This window comes from Larimichthys crocea, chromosome XXIV (genome assembly GCF_000972845.2).
Source record: "Larimichthys crocea isolate SSNF chromosome XXIV, L_crocea_2.0, whole genome shotgun sequence".
NCBI lineage: Eukaryota > Metazoa > Chordata > Actinopteri > Sciaenidae > Larimichthys > Larimichthys crocea.
In genome coordinates, this window is record NC_040034.1 from 10801341 (window position 1) to 10814981 (window position 13641).

The 13641-nt window shown below is 41.9% G+C and overlaps 1 protein-coding gene across 1 annotated transcript; it reads left to right on the top strand.

The window, feature by feature from the left end:
• Positions 1–1379: 1379 nt before the first annotated feature.
• On the top strand, positions 1380–11404 carry pkdccb (protein kinase domain containing, cytoplasmic b). Its single transcript, XM_010734146.3, has 7 exons — positions 1380–2246; positions 2965–3096; positions 5263–5534; positions 5863–5942; positions 6247–6354; positions 10040–10216; positions 10439–11404. Exons 1-7 carry the CDS (start codon positions 1626–1628, stop codon positions 10555–10557), a joined length of 1509 nt encoding a protein of 502 aa, XP_010732448.3. The 5' UTR covers positions 1380–1625; the 3' UTR covers positions 10558–11404.
• Positions 11405–13641: the final 2237 nt, after the last annotated feature.

Genomic DNA, 13641 nt, shown 5'->3' on the forward strand with positions numbered 1-13641 from the left:
CAGCAGACCTGTGTGACTTCCTGCTAATGAGGCGGCCGCTGGTCTGGCTCTGGTTATAAATATGAATCATGGCGCTGGGCCCTTGTGTCTGAGGGGCCAACTTGGGGGAGAAAAAAAAAGAAATGATTTATTGGAATAAAGGCAAAGATCAAGAAAAGGAGGGTGTGAGAAAGTTTTGTGTGAGAGATAAAAGTCCTGCTGCCTGTTTGAAATAAGGAGCAGAGACAGCGGAGGGGCGGATATCTTTATTTTCTATCTCACTAATGAAGCCTGATTTATGTCTGTTGGTGCGTCAGTGAGTCATGATGTTAAAAGCTGATTCATACGCAGTAAAATGGGTTGATTTCGTCTCACATGACTGATTCAGAGCTGTTACATGTGGTTTAAATGTTATTACTCGTGTTCAAAGGATGCAGATGAAAGCCCTGAAAGCGAGTAAGGGGGCATTTGAGCTTTAAACGTCCTGAATGATCTTCATGCTCAAGTGTTTTCGTTGCAGCATTGTTCCCTCAGACTCAACAAGGGCCTGCTGTGTTGGTGGTTGGCATGGAGTTTTCTGAACAGCCTGTGCTGCAGCTGACATAGCTAATGCCTTGCTGACTTCAGACACTGATTAACTTACATTGCTCAGCCTGCACACACACACACACACACACAGAAGAAAAAATGCACAAATACACATACCCAAACCCTGGCAGGCACAAACTGGATACCAGACACACATATAATGAGAGGCTGGGGAGAGGGCGTTCGGCTTCTGGCTGGTACTGAGGTGACAGCCATGGTAATTTCCTGTGGCAGATCTCTGAGTAGTGATGCAAAGGGAAACACTTCATTACAGCTTCAGCGCTGCCTGAAGAGCTGTGAAACAAACGCAGTTAAATAAATAAAGATACAACAGGGAAAGACAACAGAGAACACAGTGTGTGGAAGCAAAGGGCAGAACAGTGTGTTTCTGTGGAGTGTTACCATAATGTTTCAATTTCTGGAAATTGTTCATGAGTGGAGACAAAAAGGTGTTTTGCTGCCACCTGTTGGACACATTGTGTAGGTGACAGCAGTCCATATGTCTCTCTAGAAGAATGGAAAACATATGTGCGCACACACAGCTTGTTGTTTCATGTCACACAAACTCTATTACTCTCTTATATTGTTGGATTAAATACGCATATGCACTGCATTCCAATTAGGAAAAAAACTTAATTTTGTAATCAGAATGTAAGTTAAAATCTACATATTTTGATTTTCTTTTATTTATTTTTGGTGTCTGTGTTAGAAAATAAAAAGTAGTTTAATAATGTGTCGCTGCTTCTCTTATTTTTATAATCACAGACAGGCGGTGTGATTGCTGTTATAAAATCAGCTGCGGAAAGCGCTTTGGCGCACGGATTGAGTGACAACATGAGGTCGAGCTCTCCTGCAAAGTTGTTCAGCGGGTGTAAAGTTACGAGCGGACAGGACACACCTCTAGAGGGAGTTCCCGGGGAGGTGGAAACATAGAGCTGATCATTTCTCCTGCAGAAAAGTCAGGAGTGCTTTCACTTGGAAGAGAGCGGTCGTCCGAGCCTGCGGTCGTGCGTCTTTAACCCAAAGCAGCGAGTAAGTAGCCGTGCCACGAGAGGAAAATGCCCGGGATGGGCAACTCTTTACGCGCGGCTGCCCTCTTGGCTTTCGTGGTTCTTTCTATTCTCGTGTCACTTTTGATTAGCAGCGTGCAGCAGTTTGGAGCTAGAATATCCCACTTTTCCAATGCAACTCTTGCTGGTGATGAGGGGGAGTCTGCGTCGCTCCGCGGGGCGTTGATCTATCAACTGAACGAGAGGCGCAAAGAAATCATTCCGCTGCTTTTACCAGATGATGATGGTGGTGATGAAAACGCACTACCCGGGGAGAGTGGAGATTCTTCCCAACTTGGTCAAGCGCTAGACTCCACTTTGGATTACAGCCTGTGGAAAGAGATCACGCATGGCTCCAGGAAAGCGCATATGGATGAAATGGGTTGTGATTCTCTGGTGGACATGCAGGCGGTGGAGGTACTCGGGTCTGGATACACCAAACTGGTTGTCAAAGTGAATCTAGCCGGAGGTCAACCCGTGGCGTTAAAACTCGTCAACGAGCAGGGGATTGACATGGGGAAGTGTGTGGAGGATTTTAAAGACGCTCAAGGCTGCCGTGAGCTCGTTTCTTACAAGTTGAAGAAAGAAATCGTCCTCTTGCAGAGGCTGCAGCATCCAAACGTCATAAAGGTAAAGTGCTGCCTCTGACTCAGACTTTAAAAAAGTGTTTATACACTCAAGAACTTAAGGTTAATGTCCAGATGTCACAGCAACATTAAATATGATGTATTTTATTGCAAAGTTCAGGAATGTAAGCCCTTAGAAGCTCACTTTTCAACACTGGAACTACTTCTGGAATATTATTAAGATTTTCCATAATCCATGTACCACTGCTCACATTTTCCTTTGTCTCACACACACTGCGCTTCATGAAAGGCCTCAGTGGCTCTGCAGGACCTTCCCATGTAATTAAATTATATTCACTGACCCTCTTCTGACCTTTGGGTCCAGTTTGGCAGGAGCAGACAATGTGCCTCTGTCCTCTCTACTATCCCTGGATGCATCTGAAACCCCCGGCGCTTATTCACTCAAACCATTACAACCCAATTTAAAACTAGTTTGGACTTAAACGGATGAGTTTATTTCTCACATCCAGCGTTTGTGTGACGGTGGTGTGTGTCCAGCAGCTCAGTCGATTAATTTCACAAGTGTACACAGCACATTCCCCCCGTGGGCTAATGTGATTTCAGTCACAAGTCTGCAGAGAGCAAAGAATGATGGAACATCATGTCCTCTTTACTTACCTCTGCGTTCAGGACAATTCAATCCGTTTACGCACAGTTAAAATAAAAAAACAAACATTTTTTCTCACCACAGTCACTAACCACAGTTATTCTCCACTCCGTAGCTCAAAGGTCACTGTGCTGGAGATGCAGAAGGAAGAGGAGGAGAGGGAGGAAGAGTCACAGTCATACTGGAGCAAGGGAATCCTCTCCAGATGATCCAGCTGCTCCAGAGTCCCTGGGAGGACAGATTCAGGGTAAGCACATTTGTTTCCCCACTTCCAGCTGCTGATACACATGCGCTGTCATTTATCCCTTATGGTGCGCTGCACACTGCAAGGCTGAAAGTCTCCCTCGCACATGTTGAACGTATTGTCTGCGCGAGCACTCCTGCTCTTCTTGGCAGGAGAGATGAAGGATGAAAGATGAGGGAGGCGGACATTTGAAACTCCTAGAGGTCCGACATCTGTCCCTCAGTGTATTTGATCAGGCCGTGGGTGGAATTGAGATGGGTCCTGGAGTTAATCCACTGCAGGCTAGGAATGTCATCTCATCCCTCACATACACACACACACACACACACACACACACACACACACACACACACACACACACACACACACACACACACACACACTCAGAGCTTTAGTCAACCCCCATCACAGGTATGCTCACAGTGGGAGTCAACAGAGGCTGAATTTACACTCCAGGGATCCAAGTATGCGTGAGTGTGTGTGTGTGTGTCTCTGTGTGAGTGTCTTCATGCATGGATGGATGCGTTTGAAAGAGAAACAAAGAATAGTTTGGAGAAAAGAAAATATGTCAGAGCATGCTCGCTTTGTCACCTGGATTAGCAAAAGTAACATCACAGTCTGCGAGTATCATCTCATACCGTGGGCCTCATTTTGCTGCATCACTCAAATAGCCGTTCATAATACCCCCCTCGAGCTGCTCGGCCCTTTTCAGCTACGTTGCATCTGCGCAGGCTACAGTAATCCAGGGGTGTTTGGTTTCACCCAGCCCTGTTATTACAGCGCTTCGATGCCACCAAGTGACGTCCAGAAGACTCTGAGCATTACCTAACAGTGCAGCTATGTTTGTAGTGTGACAGGATCACTTCATGCACTGTCAGTGCGTGGCTAATACCTTTTTCTTTTCTTTTGCTTTTAGTAGCCTACTTATTCTCTTTTTGTTTTTATTGTAAGATTTAAATAGTACTATAAAAACTGTCCCAGGAAATGGTTTGCAAATGTGGCTGGTGAAACGTCTTAAAAGCAAATAACACGTTTTTTCTTTGTTGTTGTTTTTTTTTTTGAGAGACTGCAGGTTCATATATTTTATATTTTTAGCTATTTAATGAAACTTAATTACGTTGTCCAGTATGTCACTTCCACAGGAAAAAACAAGTTGGTTTTTAGTTTGGCCACAGAGAATTTTTTGGTTATTCCAAGTTTTTTTTAATTTAATTTTATTTTATTTAGACAAAAATTTGGAAGAAATCATGTAATTCACTTATTTCACTGATTTCTGTAAAAACGTTGAAACTAAACCCAACTTTGGAGCTACAAGTAGCAACTAAGGATTATTTTGATTGATCAGATTTTTTACTGATTATGTTCCATTTTTTAATTCCTTGTTGTTGTTGTTTTATTATTATTATTTATTTATTTATTTATTTATTTATTTATTATTTTAGGTTTTGGACTGTTGGTCAGACAAAAAAAGCTGTCCGAATATGTCACTTACTTATTCCTGGGCTTTAAGAAATTGCAATAGGCATTTTACTTATTATTCATTGTATGGGCCAAATGATTAATTGAGAAAATAGTTAGAAATTGAGAAATCAGATTAAATGATAATTAAAATAGTTGCACCCCTAAATGAATCCTTAAAATATCCAATCGAAAGCTGTCAGAGGCTTTAAGTTTATATTTTGGTCTGACTGACATTAGAAAAGTCAAGTCAGGTGGGTTTTATTGTCATTTCAACCATTTACACAGTACACAGTGAAACGAGACAAGCATCATGGTGCTACATGAAACATAAAACATAGTGCAGACAGGATTACATTAAAGTGCACACACATTGCAACACAAAATACAAAAGGGCTGTATAAAGTGCAGTATGTTCAGACAAAAAGACAAGAAATAATAGACAGAGTTTAACAGTACATATGCATGTACATATGCTACAAATGGTTGTACAGTATGAGTATAGTGGGTGTATTTAGTAGAGAGGTAGATATTGAATACTGACTTAATATTTCCTAATATAAAATAAGAAGAAATGAGCAGATCACAGTGGAGAGTTGGCCCCAGAGAGAGTCGGCTCTAGTTGCCAGGTTTTAAGTAAAATATGCTTTTCATTCACTAAGTTTTTCACTCCAGCTGATCAGGTTTTGGCATGTCTCGATCTCGTCCCAGGTGTGTCTGGATCTGGTCAGGCTCCTCCACTTCCTGTCCCAGTCTCCTCTGGGCTCCGTGGCTCTGCTGGACTTCCAGCCTCGCCAGTTTGTCACCGTGTCTGGCGAGCTGAAACTCACTGACCTTGACGACGCCAGCGCAGAGGAGACCTCTTGTCGCACGGATGCAGACTGCACTCTCCAGTTCCCGCACAGAAATTTCACTCTGCCGTGCTCGGCTCAGGGAGTGTGCGAGGGCCTGAGTGAGAAGAGGAACATTTACAACGCCTACAGGTAAGAAAAACGACAGTTTTACTACGAGATAGACGTGTGATGGATGGATGGAACAGCAGCTACATGGATGATTGCTTAAATATAGGTCCAACTCACAACTAAAAAGCTGTTGATAGTAAAGTCATACAGCTGGAAATTTGTGGTTTGATGGGGGTGTGATGAATAAATTGTCAGTTTCAGTGGAAAAAATGTCTCTCTTTCTTTTTTATTTTTGACAGCTTTATGGAGTATGTTTGTTTAACACCAGTGTGAGACAAGTCATGTTCTATGTGATTGGGCTTGTCTATGTTTCTGTCTGTCTGAATGAGTTGTCTTTGCCTGGCCTCAGGTATTTTTTCACCTACCTGCTGCCTCACCAAGCCCCGCCCGGGCTCACACACCTGGTGGACCACATCATGAACTCAACAGGTGAGAACGAGAGAGATGTCTTGACACGACGGGACGTTAACTATTCAAGATCAGAAAGCAAATCAGCTCATCATCGCAGTCGTGTAATGACACGTCTTGCTTCTTTTAATGAGTTCAACAAAATACTTCATGACATGTACGACTGTAATGAATACAATTTGTTCTGTGGAGATCACACGATGGCGATTAGATGATAGAGTGTAGTCAAGAATAAACAAATCATCCATACTGCATGAGTATGACTTGAAGCCTGTAGTCTGCTAGATATTTTATAAGATTTAATGTGTTGTGTGTGTGTGTCCAGGGGAGCTGAAAGCTGACATCAATCAAACGCTGGAGGCCTTTGAAAATATCCTCCTCCTCTACAAGTCTGGCCTGCACCTGGACAACGTACCTCCATCAATAATCAGAGGTAAGAGCTTGTGGAATGAAGGCTGCTTTTTATAAAGTACAGTGGGCCCTCTTGTAGTTTCTTTGGAGAATTTTAGAGAAAACTCAGACGGGTTTTCAAACCTCTGTTTTCATTTGTATCTTTAAAAAAAAATGAATGGGGGGGTTGGGGTTGGAGGTCTCTCACGCTCAGGCTGTTTTGACAGGTTTATTAGGCAGCTGGAATGAGAGGACAAGACCAACAAAGTGGGATTAATCCTGCATGTCTCTGGCTCAGAACGCTCAGAAAACAGTGCTGAGATTACATCGAGTTATTCTTTACATAAAGAAACGTTCTGTTTAGTTTTTTTTTTTTTGTCTTCGCAAACTTTTTGTCCCACTTTTGAATTCATTATATTTAAAAACAAACACAAAAAAACCTCTAACATACTTTTGCCTTTCAGAATAGTCGTAGTCCGTAATTCTTTTGCAAACTTTCTTGCCCTACTTTATTCTTTCAGTAAGCACTGAAAGTCCTTCACTTTTTCTTCCCTTCAACTCGCTGCAGCCCCTTCACCCCTCCCGCCGTTCCTCTCAGCTCTATGAAATATTAATAACAGAATGACTGGCTGCGTTCCTGTGGCGAGATTTTCCGTTCCCCAGATGCTGGACTGTTTATATAGCAGCGCTTTGTGAATTTAATCACAGATTGAGGGTAAAGAGGCCTGGGCGCTGAGGCTGACACCGGGAGGGAATGTTTTAGCTTAACAAGGAGGTGCCATGAGTCAACCCTGCTGCTGCTGCTGCTGCTGCTGCTAAGTGTGTGTGATAAGACCTAAAAAAAAATGTGTGTGTGTGGAAGCAGAGGTTTCCTGGGTGGAGGAAAATCCTATTAGCGTATTTAATTAAGTTTAGTTTAACCTAGTTTAGCTTAATTAAGTTTGGTCTAGTTTATAGTTTACCATATGAGCAAATATCATTTTCTTATAGAGCTGAATGAGTAGATTAATTGGCCACAACTCTCATACAGTATCTGTCCACTAAATATAAAGCTACAGCTACCAAACGGTTGGCCTCATTTATCGTAAGGCTGCAAAAAGCTAGCCTGGCTGTATCTAAATATTAAAAAATGTTTGAATGTTTGAGTTATTCCTCAAAGAAACTTTGTTTACTTCTGCTTGGTGTTATTTTTACACCAGAAACAGCTAGTTCATTTAGTTTGCTTTAGTTTTGAGCAAAGTTTTTGAAAAAAAAAAAAAACACACTTCACACCAACACTTCTCACTTAGATTAAATGTCCAGTAAACAACTTAACACTGCATACAGAACGGAAACTTGGAGCCATCTCGGCTCCTTCCAGTCAACAAATATCATGGTACATAACCTCTCTGTAAAATGGTGAATTATCATTTACACTTAATGATATACGTTTGATGTAATGTGTTAATGAATGACTTTTAAAGGTGCTGGTTGGAGGTTTTTCTTATAATTCTTAGACAGAGAAAGGCTTCCTGTTTTCCTACTTCCAGTCTTTATGCTAAGCTAAGCAGCTGCTGGCATTCGCTTCATATGAACACACAGACGTGACAGTGCTATTGATCTTCTCATCTAACTGACCAAGAAAGCAAATAAGTATATAACTGTTGCCCTTATTAAGCAACCAGTTAAGAAAAAAAAAAAAATCAAAGATTGTGCAATTGTGTACTAAAAACCACATGGACTCATTAACAAGGCTCCGCAGAACTGAAGCCAAACAAAGGCTTGATAAAAGAAGCCAAATGGTAACACAGCTCAAAGACGTACGCTGTGTAATAATGCGTGTGTGTGTGTGTGTGTGTGTGTGAGGGAAAGGGAGAGAGAGAGAGAGAGACATCATCATCTCCCAAGTCTTAATTTGAAATTGCTGACAGATGGAGATTCATTAGTAATGTGGATGTAACTTTTCCACTGCTGAGATCATCTGTGATTTTGATGGAAGAGGCCAGAATCTGGTAGAAAACCTAGTTTCTTAAAGCAGGCTGTTGCTGCGAGTATGAATCCAGTTGTGAAGAGTAAATTCAGCACTGAGCAACCGGCTTAATATTCTTTATATTAATATGAGCTAAAGCCTGTTTTCCTGTCCTCCGTCTTAAAGACAAAGAGCTTATATTCATATGTCTCTGTCTCCTCAACAGCTGAGGCCTCACTCCCCAACAGGCCTCATTTTTTTTCTCCCCCGAGAAGGATCCTCGAAACACTCCCTCTCCTTGTTCCCTTTTCTCAGACCCAGAAGGCAGATCCTCGTGTCTTTTTCCTCTTAACAATACCCCCACACACACACCGGCTCCTGCCATTTAGGAAGGTTAACAGTTTGTAACAGTGTGCCTCCTCCGTACGGACTCACAGACGAGGCTTTTGTCCTCTCTTAGTATGTGTGTGTGTGTATGTGTGTGTGTGGTGTGTGTGTGTGTGGTGTGTATGTGTGTGCAGGCACATGTGTGCATGCTTCTTTCTCATGGCTCCTTGCTAATGTGTAGCAGATGATTTAAGGCCAGATCCACAAGACGTCTGACTGAAGGAGTTATAATGATGAATGTAACGCAAATGTTCCAGAGGTGAGGTGATATTTCATTGCAGGGCAACAGTTTATGAGAGGCGCTCAAACTGCTGTCAGATGGAGACGGTTAGCTTTAACCAAGAATAGTGTGTTTGTCACTGCTTAAGCAATTAGTCAATTAATTGATTTGTACTGATTAAAATTACCCACTGAAAGTATTAAAAACAGTGTATGTGTCACGTCACCCTGAGGTTTAAAGCTCAAAATCTAATAATAATCTAAATATGGGCAAAGGTGTGGATCACTGGTGGGCCTGAGGTGGGCTGAATGACGCCTGGTTGCCCAAACAAGCCATCTGTAATGGCACCTACCTGTCAATCAAAGCTGCCACTGTTAAATTATTCATAACCTTAAGCCTTAATATACATTTAACGAGTGAGTTACATACGAATCTACCCCGGTACAGTTATTATGAATTGAGAAATTAGCTATCGAGACCAAAACAGTTTTTTGTACCAGGCTGTGAAGTGTTTATTTCTTATTTAACGTGGGGACTTATGGAGACTGACTGGTTCTGTAGCCAGCGTCAAGTGGCCATTTAAGCAACTGCAGTTTTTGGCTTTTCCGCATTGACTTCACTTTACAGTCATGTGTGGTATTAGCTTGACTTTGGGAAGTTTTAATCATGAAAAAATGTCTTTTCTTTTTTTTGTTTTACATTTTATAAACTAAACAAAAGAAAACAATTGTTAATAGATAATAGATAGGTATTTTTTAACATATACATAAATTAGATATAGAAATTTCTGAGCGTTGTGATTTTTATTTAGTTTTTCTATGTGTAATATTTCACAGGACACACAAATCTACAAATGGCCACTAAACATAATCAATGCAAAGCAGCTGAATCTGACCTCATGTGTCTTTTATCTATGAACCTGTCAAACCCTCATAAGCATATCCAGAATCCAGTCAGAGCTTTGTAGTTGCATGACAAAGGCGCTGTATCTTCACCTTCAACCTGTTTTCTCAGTGCTTCTTCTTCTTATCTGTATTCTCTTTACTCGATGCCGCACCGTATCAGTTCCCCTCCCCTCAGGGATCATTTAACTTTCATCTCATCCTCAGAGAGCGCTTCAAATTCTTTCAGTGGCCTCATGTATTGAAGTGGCATCTCCTCTTCTGTGCTTAGATTACACCGTGATGCGAGGCATGGGGACCTCTGGGAACGTGGAGTACCGCTGCTGGCCGTCCTACAGCCAGCAGGGCTGCGTGCTGTCGGTGCACAGCGTCAAAGAGGCGGCGTACATCTGTAACTCCCACTCTCAGTGTAACAGCTTCACTCTGACCGGACAGAAGACGTGGACGGGTTAGTAAAGACTCACTTGAGTCTAAATAACACTCACTACATCAGTGCACAAACACAGAAAATGCTCTATAATTAGCATGTATAAATCAAGTTTGTCACATGACTGAGGCTGCTGAATAAACATACGTTACATAAAACTGTTTACAGTCATTAAAGATAATCGAGTCGGAGCATGTCACTTGATAGATGTGTTTAACATGGCTCTTTTATTTTGTGTTGCAGGTCGCCTCCTGGCCTCCTTCAGGAGCAGCTTCAGTCATCTGGTGCCTGATGGGACATCAGAGGTTTATGTGAAAAAAACCAAAGCTCCCGACACGAAGGAACAAACAAAACAGTCGTAATGGAGCAGCAGGATGATGAGAGATAAGAACTCTCTAATGTTGCACTCAAGAATGAGAACTGTATCCTCCTCGCGGACAACGCAGCTTTGCTCTGTGGATTTGGAGTGTAGAGGCTGGGTCGCAGAGGAGGAGGAGGAGGCGTTTTGAAGTGAGGCAAGTGAATGTGATGTATTTATAGGGCTTCTGCTCAGTGACTGTTTGATCCGCCTACCAGCTCACTGCCTCTGCCAACTACTATTTAAAGGGATTTCCCTTCAGGTACAATTAAGGAGGGGAGAGCCGTGTGCCCTCGACATGTTTTTTTTTTTTTTTTTTTTTTCTACCTTGTCTTTATTTGCCATGTGTGTTGGCTTTCATTGTGAGGCTGGGGTCCCCGTAGTAGGATTTTAAGCCAAAGAGGTAATAAGAACAGCCGCTGCAGCTCAGCGTTTGAAGCCTGAGGACGAGAAAAGAAAACAAGCTCTTATACAAATACACTTTGATGTTAATACGCTGAGGTTGCGGCTGTTTTTTCATGGTTCTCTGGCTTAGCTGCTCTGTGGTATGAGATGGCAACAACCATGTAAGCATTTACACATCAACAATGAGCAAAGATGATTAAAACCATTCCAGAGCTGTTTTTACATACTTTTGTAAACTTAGTTTATAGTGCTTAGTTCGTAAATATTTATATGATCGAATGAAATGTAATTGTTCTTACATGATTGTGCGTTACCGCTTACGTGCACCTTGTGGGTGAAACTTTTATTTTCAATGAAAAATTATTCACATCAGTGTTTTTTTTATACTTCACTTATTGTAATTGTACAGTTTTACTATTTGTAATTATATAAATGTATTGTTTCTACTTTTCACTGTGTCTATGGTCGTTTGCATTTTTATTGTGTTACGTCTAATTATAAATAACAGCCTGTTTATTTCTCATTAGCACCTTTTTTTTAAGTGTGTGTCAGTGGGGGAGGTGAAACTTCAGTGTGTGTGTGTGTGTGTGTGTGTGTGTGTGTGTGTGTGGGTGTGCTTTGGGGTGTGTGTGCGTGTGTGTGTGTGTGTGTGTGTGTGTGTGTTTTAAATCCTTTATCTGCTCGCGTGCCCCCACATCTACAATCTGTAGCCCATCTGAATGGGTGAGACCGCAAACCTGCAGAGCTCCGCAGAGTTTGCACAATACCAAAGGAATGCATTCAAATGCCCCGTCATGCTGGGCTCATTATGAGCCTTAATTAATACGTGTAAATTAGCTTACTTACCAGCCCTTTCTTATGGTGAGAGAGTGAGAGGAGGGGGGGCATTACTGTAAGACAAAGGCAGTCATCAGAACAATCAGAGCGCAATCTGTGGTTTGCACACGAATGGGCTTGCCATCTGTGCCTGCCAGGAGAAAACCGGGTGAGGTTGAGATAAGGGCAGGACTTGCAGGGTGGCAGGCTGAAGGATTTGTAAAGTCAGGACTTGTCGCAGCCACAGAGTCTCTGGTAGGAGAGAAAGAGCAGACCAAATACCAATGATGTCCTGATATGAGCCAGATACCTTAGGAACACATCATCCCCCAACTCTTCACATATTTCCTGTTGCTGTTTAAAAAAAAGGGGGGGGGGGGAATCAAAAAGTTTTGAGGTAATTCAAATATTTTAATGTTAAATGAATGTTGAAACTATTCGAGTAACACAAAAATACAAAAATAAACTTATTGCATGAAGAAAATCACAGATCACAAACAAAAGTATGACAGACTCCACATATCTTTTTGCCATTCATCCATACCACCACCACTGACTTGAAAAGGCATGCCCAGTCTACAAATTACACTTTTACGGTTGAGACACCGGGAAGGCCTCAGGGTCCTCTTTGCCTCATGTTGGCCCCTTGTTGTCTGGACAAAGCCGACTGATTAGAGACTGATTATGGAGATAAGGAGTCTGCGTTAGATTAGATAAGACCAACCAACCGGACCAACGCAGCAGGACTGACTAGAAGGACTAGTTAAATAACCCTCCCACAAACGAGTGTGTGTTTTATCTGGTATCCAGTAAACAGACTCAAAGAACTGCAGATGGCCACAAAAACCCGAGCACAAAAATCAATATTGGATCTGTTAAAGGAATGGTATGGGGAAATACGTTTGTTTGGTTTCCTGCAGTGAATTAGATTAGGAGTGAATGTGAGATACCACTCACATGTCTGTGTGCTAAAGATGAAGTTACCACTTGCAGCCAATTAGCTCAGCTTAGTACAAAGACTAGAAATACACGTCTAGTTGGTTCACTTTAGTTTTTGCACATTAGAAGTACTGTTTTGAGGACAATGCTTATTCATTTTCAGGTGGATACTTACTGCTCCCAGCCAAGAAGTAGTGTGGCACGTAACCCCCCTGTAAAAAGCTCAATTGTCATTTGCTTTGTGAGTTTTAAAGGTGCTGGTGCTAGGTGTTTCCAGTCTTCCAGTCTTTATGCTAAGCTAAGCAGTTGGTGGTGGATGTGTTATCGTTTAACAGCCCATTATTCTGAAAAATGTTCCCTTGGACCAAATACCCATTTGTCTGAGAGCCTGTTATTCCAAAACATTCCTCTGAATTATTATTGTTATCATAGAGATGACAAAGGTCACCTGACTTCATCCTTTCCTGCACATCTAAATACACATTGAATGTGAGGTAAGTGATTCCAGTCAGATACCCTTTTTTTCTTCAGATTGATTGAATCTCTTCTCACGGTCCGCACTAAAAAATAATAAAATCTCAGCCTCAGTTGATCCACACAACACTAACTTGTTATTCCACCCAAAATTCATGTGTCAGGTAATGTTAAATTACTTGCCCTCAGACATTCAGCTTCTAGTTTACCAAGATATGCTGTTGTTGTCATGTTAGCTATGGTAGCAGGAGAGTTGTCAGTATGACTGTTTGCAGCTGGTGCTCGTTCTTCAAATTGATCATCCTCCCTCACCCCAAATAAAAATCTGAGCAGTGTGCTTTTGTTGGATAAATGGGCCTAATGAGACATTTTTTAGGAGTATTGGGTTTTGTTGTTTGCCATGTTGGCAGTCCTGCCTCTTTCGCCTCCCGGCTAATCTAAAAATCGACAAAGA

Excerpts from the sequence above, each read along its gene's own strand:
- pkdccb (XM_010734146.3), top strand. The coding sequence starts at position 1,626 with ATGCCCGGGATGGGCAACTCTTTACGCGCGGCTGCCCTCTTGGCTTTC. Across the intron at positions 5,535-5,862 it reads AACATTTACAACGCCTACAG|GTATTTTTTCACCTACCTGC; the intron begins GTAAGAAAAACG and ends GCCTGGCCTCAG. Across the intron at positions 6,355-10,039 it reads ACCTCCATCAATAATCAGAG|ATTACACCGTGATGCGAGGC; the intron begins GTAAGAGCTTGT and ends TTCTGTGCTTAG.